The following is a 5,341-nucleotide window of genomic DNA, read 5'->3' as shown; positions in this document are numbered from 1 at the left end:
GTGTGCTTTTGGTCTCCGCAATTATCTGCTGGACACATTTGTAATTCTCTTTTCTCAGCTCATCTTCATTGCTCTGTTGAAAACAGAAACTCAGATATTCAGAGAATCAGCTGCTTGCTTCTTCTGGGTAGGGGTGAGAGCTTGACAGAGGAAAGGATAAGAAAGTATGGCGTTTGCAGGAACAACCCAGAAGTGTATGGCTTGTGACAAAACAGTTTATCTGGTTGATAAATTAACAGCAGATAACCGAGTGTACCATAAAGCTTGCTTCCGATGCCACCACTGCAAAGGAACTCTCAAGGTCTCTATCTATCTCTGATTTTATCTGAGACTATGCATATGTACTTCTTCTTAGTTGCAGTCTCCAATTCCAGTTTCTGGGATTGGATCTGGTGTCTAAAGTTGATAATCTGAATAATGCAGATAGATTGGCTCGAATCACCACAGCGAATTACATCACCTTTTCCACTTTAATTCAATTCTATGGTGCTTTAGAATAAGGCTTTTTCATCCCAGGACAACTAACGCCAGAACTTCTATCAGTTCATTGTGTCATTTCATCTTCTATGTTTCCGATTACCTCTGGTTTGTATCTAGAAGAAATTTTCGTTCCCAAAGCACATCAGGATTTGATGCTAAAGAATCGTAGATCAAGCCATGAATTCAAAGAGGGAAACATTTTATCTAGTCTCGTACCCGGAAATTTTATCCAAATATTGGAAAATCTGAGTATTTTACTTCTATTATCCAATTTTCACCCAAACCAACGGAGAATCCAGTTGTTCTTGTGGCTTACATTTTAACAGATCTGATTCCTTGCCCTCTTCCGGATGTTCTGTTTTTCACTTTACACATTGCTGTAACTCGAAGTAGCAACCTTTCAATTTCTACTTTTTTAGTCATATGATGAGCGCATGATATTGGAATCAGTTTCTGTTGTTTCCTAAGATGCTCTCTAGGCAGTAACTATATGGCATGTTCTGTAATTTTACCAACTGATCAATGTATTTTGCAGCTTAGCAATTATAATTCTTTCGAGGGAGTTCTTTACTGCAAGCCACACTTCGACCAATTGTTCAAAAGAACTGGTAGTCTTGACAAAAGCTTCGAAGGTAACAAAGGATCAAACGCTCCAATCATTTAGTTTACCTATGTGTGTGTGTGTGTGTGTGCGTGTGTGTGTGTGTTTTCCCTCGATAACTCAATCAACCTTACTTCCTTTTGCCTGATTAGGGACACCGAAAATTGCAAAACCAGAAAAACACATTGACAGTGAGGTAAAAAACCTTAATTCTGAGGTTATTAGTATTGCACCAAAGAATAATTTCAACGTTCTAGCATCCATCTAATTGTTGAGCCATTAAACCAGAAACCTGCAGTAACCAAAGTCACAAGCATGTTTGGTGGAACCAGAGATAAATGTACTGGTTGTCAGAAAACAGTCTACCCAACTGAGAAGGTAACTCATTGAGTACAAAGCATCCATTGCCACACAATTCATTGGCTTCCTGTAATTTAAATCACTGATGCTGAGGTCAAAACTACTTGTTTTTTTAACTATAGGTTACTGTAAATGGGACTCCTTACCACAAGAGCTGTTTCAAATGCTGCCATGGAGGATGTGTTATAAGTCCTTCGAACTACATTGCGCACGAGGGTAAACTGTACTGCAAACACCACCATATCCAACTGATCAAGGAGAAGGGAAACTTGAGCCAGCTTGAAGGTGACCATGACAAGAATGAAACACATGACCAGATCAATGGGGAAGAAGTTGCTGCCTAGTGCCTAGACACGAGGTCGTTGACAAGATCAGAGGATATGCCCTTGTTCAATTTCCTATATTCTCTGCCCCTTTTGCCCATGTTTCTGTTTTTTACCACTTACTTTGAGTCCGGCAAGCTTTTTGCCCGCAGCTGATATTGTATTCCTCTGTTTCCAGTTCATGTGTGTGGATGGATCTTCATAATTTGCTTTTGGATTCCGTTGTGAGTTTGGTGATACCACAATGTCAAGAGCATTTGATTCGATTAACGTGATTCAGACTACGTACTTCAGTACAAACTCATTTATTTCCGTCTCTCTTATCATTCGTCTCCCCAGTTTACTTACTATATGTGATATGATCAAGTTTCTATTCCCTCATTCGAACGCACATTTGCACTCATGAGAGTGACTCGACAACAATTCAAAAGCTCATTTTCCTTTCGACAGAACTAAAACCACTCGAACGAAATGGGGGGCGGGGGAAATCAGATGAGAGGGAAGAGACAGAAGATGAGAAAATAATCAATTTCAGTGCTCGTGGATGTTAAAAACGACATGCTCTTAACAATTACAATGCTCAGCTTGTGGGATAAACAACACATCGGCACCAGAGGGAGGACAGCAAGTAACTAATGAATCAATTATTAATGAAGTAAATTATGTGACCTCACTGTTAGATCATCCGTGAAGAAATATACAGCCATTCAGATAAAGCAGTGTCAATCACGTAGAAAGACAGAAGATATCTGAAACATTCAGTCCTAAACACAGGAAAAAGAAATAATGTGGCACTTAATGTGGCACTAGACAACCAGTCTCAGCTGAAGAAATTGCCTCGGTTGTCATTATCATAAAATAAATTCACAGGGAATAAAACACTATGCCATGGGGTGTGGTGGCATCCGGATGAATGAATAATCAATGCTTAAAGACCTATGCAGAACAAGGAAATTACACTAAATACAGTCATCATAGGCAATACGCTTCAGGTCTATTATAAAATTGTCCCGAAGGAAGCCAAATCCAAAAGTACCATTCTGGTACCGCCAAATCCTCCCCTCTGCATTCCTAGGATTTACTGTTCCAGCCAGGTCTGGAATAATCAAGTCATAACTTGAGCTTATGTGGAGAATCCCATTTACCACTCCATTTTCTGTCAAAGGGAAGTGCTGGTGAATCTCACTGGCTGCTTCAAGTGGCCTGAGATGAATGCGAGTGTCATATAAATACTCCTCCTCAGGGGAGAAAGGAGATTCTATAAATGAAGTATTTGTTGTCCAGAAAACCAGGTAATGACTGGGAAATTGTTCCGGAGGATTCCCAATTTGCCGACAAGCAACACCCCCAATGTCATCATATACCACAAGATAAAAGGCTAAACTCATGTCACAACAAATACCCTGCAGATTGGTATCAAAGAGACCAATTTTAGTTGTCATACCACGGGCATCATCTGTTTTTCAATGATTCACTTAAAAAAGGAAATGAAAAGAGAGATGGACAGTGGACTTCTACTTAAAAACCTTCATCACTATAATGATATGATTTGCAAATTGCGTTTGCATGAACTCGATATTATGGTTGCATCCCCTCAAGACATTTTAAATAGTCTATATCTTACATTGGAGGGACTCTATGCAGGCAATGAGATTCTAAAAAAAAAAAAAAAACACCCACACCGAATCATTTGTTCTTTTTACATTTGCCTTCCACTCTAAACTTATTCCAGGGTTGAAATGACAAGAGTGAACTATATGTGACTCAAATGTATATTCTCCATAAACGGATCGACCACACAATGATATCAGATGACAGACATCAGAGCAATATATAAGATCAATACGAAAACTCAATGAGCATAGCAAGTTGAATGACAAGTTCAACACCTTCCATAGGCCTTGCAATGGGCGTGATGGAGTGGGAGAACAATTAACAATCTTCACGAAATGCTCAGGCTCCCATTTCCTTCTGGCTAGCCTTTCCTTCTCTTTCCTCCTTTGTTTCCTCGATTTATCACTACCTGGGCTTGTCCTGTTAGCGAAACGCTGATAAATGTCTGACACCAATCTGTCTGGTAGGCTTCCCGGTGATCCACTTTCGGCACCAATCACATCTTCTCCAACATAGCAATCGTCTGAACTCAGATTCGTGCTGCTCGAACTTCTCCTGAATCCGTGTTTCCTTTGGTCTGGACAGTTGAAATGGATAGAGTTTTGATTTTCCTCCACAACAAAGTGCGTTTTCCCCATAAAACTAACATTGACCGGAATCAGTTCATTATCAGGCCAGTCGAATAGCTCAGAAATCGCAAAATCACCGGGCATTTCAGCTTGCCCGTCGGGATCGAGAAAATTCACAACCTGTCCCTCCGACGATAGACTCATCCGCAAAAATTGCGACTTTAATATATCATAGGTACCAGTTTTCGACGGAGAAACTCTGGAACCGGCGACAAACGATGAGCCCCACTCGAAGATAACCAGCGACGGGGATGCAATAGCGATGCTTCCTGGTCCACTTCGACGCCAAAAGCCGATTAAATTCTCCCATTCGTCGAGGGTTTTGTACAGGAGGCGGTAGCCGATTTTCCCATTGCCCCATTTCGCGATCTGCGTCTTCGAACCCCACTTCCTTTCGCACAGGCTAAACCAGAGTTTGCTATCGTTACTACACAGGGAGCCGAATCGCTTCGATGTGCAGGCGAAGATGGCGATTTCAGATGGCGTGAGGAAGGAGAGAATACAAAACTGGACATCTTCAGGGAAGTCGGTGAAGGAAATCGAACCTTTTTCGTTTTCCGTAAAATTTGGGTCTTTGAGATTCGCCATTTCTGTCCGGGCTGCGATAACTCTTTGCTGATCACCCAGTTTCTTTCTATAGGCAGTTTGGTCTGGAAATGAAAGATACAAGCGATGGAAAAAATGAGGACCTAGTATGGCTTTCGTTGAGGGTCTTCTACAGCATCAAAATAGGTATTTCGTAGATTCTTGTTGAAGAGTAAAAGGAATTATTCCCAGATTCTCCCCATCTTCAGGCTGTAGAAGAGACATGAATGCATGATTGCGTCGCATGAAACTCCACCTGAAGTCGTGCGGCCAAAACGGCAGAGGGAAACGCGACGTTTTTCAGTTTCGTTCCAGCGTGCGATCAAATATTCGTACGAACGACCAGAGGTTGGCTCCGAAGCGAAAAGAGATCTCCAAAATATTCCTCGATTCCATTTTTATTCCAGAGGTTGATTTAATGATTTCTCTTCTCAAAGGAAGACTCCAAAATTTTAGTTAAGAATGTTAATAATATAATTTTGGTATTTTACTTTACCGAAAAACAGTTCCATGCATCAAAACGTTTAAAAAAAAAAAAACCACAGCATTATGTATTTTCTTTTCTTTTTTTTCCTTCAAAAAAGACAATTTATTCATTAATAAAAGGTTAGTACATATTTTTCAAAAAGGGCCACTCAAGGGATTGGGTCAGAAAAGCAAGCCAACTGAAAACATAACTAATCCAGCACTAAAGAAGCAAAAATAACAGAAAGCAAATAACAACTCCACGGCACAAAGCTGATGGAGAG

General features: G+C 40.5%; 2 protein-coding genes across 2 annotated transcripts; one reads left to right on the top strand and one right to left on the bottom strand.

Annotated features, from left to right (window-relative positions):
- Nucleotides 1-2,034, top strand: LOC129303226 (LIM domain-containing protein WLIM1). The gene is made up of 5 exons (XM_054942387.1): nucleotides 1-301; nucleotides 1,016-1,112; nucleotides 1,234-1,277; nucleotides 1,370-1,459; nucleotides 1,564-2,034. Exons 1-5 carry the CDS (start codon nucleotides 167-169, stop codon nucleotides 1,783-1,785), a joined length of 588 nt encoding a protein of 195 aa, XP_054798362.1. The 5' UTR covers nucleotides 1-166; the 3' UTR covers nucleotides 1,786-2,034.
- Nucleotides 2,035-2,393: 359 nt separating this feature from the next.
- Nucleotides 2,394-5,005, bottom strand: LOC129303136 (F-box protein At3g12350). The gene is made up of 2 exons (XM_054942229.1): nucleotides 3,654-5,005; nucleotides 2,394-3,167 (listed from the first exon to the last, which is right to left on the bottom strand). Exons 1-2 carry the CDS (start codon nucleotides 4,593-4,595, stop codon nucleotides 2,724-2,726), a joined length of 1,386 nt encoding a protein of 461 aa, XP_054798204.1. The 5' UTR covers nucleotides 4,596-5,005; the 3' UTR covers nucleotides 2,394-2,723.
- Between the last annotated feature and the right edge of the window lie 336 nt (nucleotides 5,006-5,341).

This window comes from Prosopis cineraria, unplaced genomic scaffold (assembly GCF_029017545.1).
Source record: "Prosopis cineraria cultivar Desert tree isolate PC_DT_omini unplaced genomic scaffold, ASM2901754v1 PC2, whole genome shotgun sequence".
Taxonomy (NCBI): Eukaryota; Viridiplantae; Streptophyta; class Magnoliopsida; order Fabales; family Fabaceae; genus Prosopis; species Prosopis cineraria.
The sequence above is the reverse complement of the archived record's forward strand: the minus strand, read 5'-3'. Positions and strand labels throughout refer to the sequence as shown.

What these genes read in the sequence shown, in the direction of transcription:
- LOC129303226 (XM_054942387.1), top strand. Translation starts at nt 167, where the DNA reads ATGGCGTTTGCAGGAACAACCCAGAAGTGTATGGCTTGTGACAAAACA. An exon ending in ACTGCAAAGGAACTCTCAAG is followed by an intron (nt 302 to 1,015) that starts GTCTCTATCTAT and finishes TGTATTTTGCAG; the next exon opens with CTTAGCAATTATAATTCTTT. An exon ending in TCTTGACAAAAGCTTCGAAG is followed by an intron (nt 1,113 to 1,233) that starts GTAACAAAGGAT and finishes TTGCCTGATTAG; the next exon opens with GGACACCGAAAATTGCAAAA.
- LOC129303136 (XM_054942229.1), bottom strand. Translation starts at nt 4,595, where the DNA reads ATGGCGAATCTCAAAGACCCAAATTTTACGGAAAACGAAAAAGGTTCG. An exon ending in CATTGCAAGGCCTATGGAAG is followed by an intron (nt 3,168 to 3,653) that starts GTGTTGAACTTG and finishes ACCAATCTGCAG; the next exon opens with GGTATTTGTTGTGACATGAG.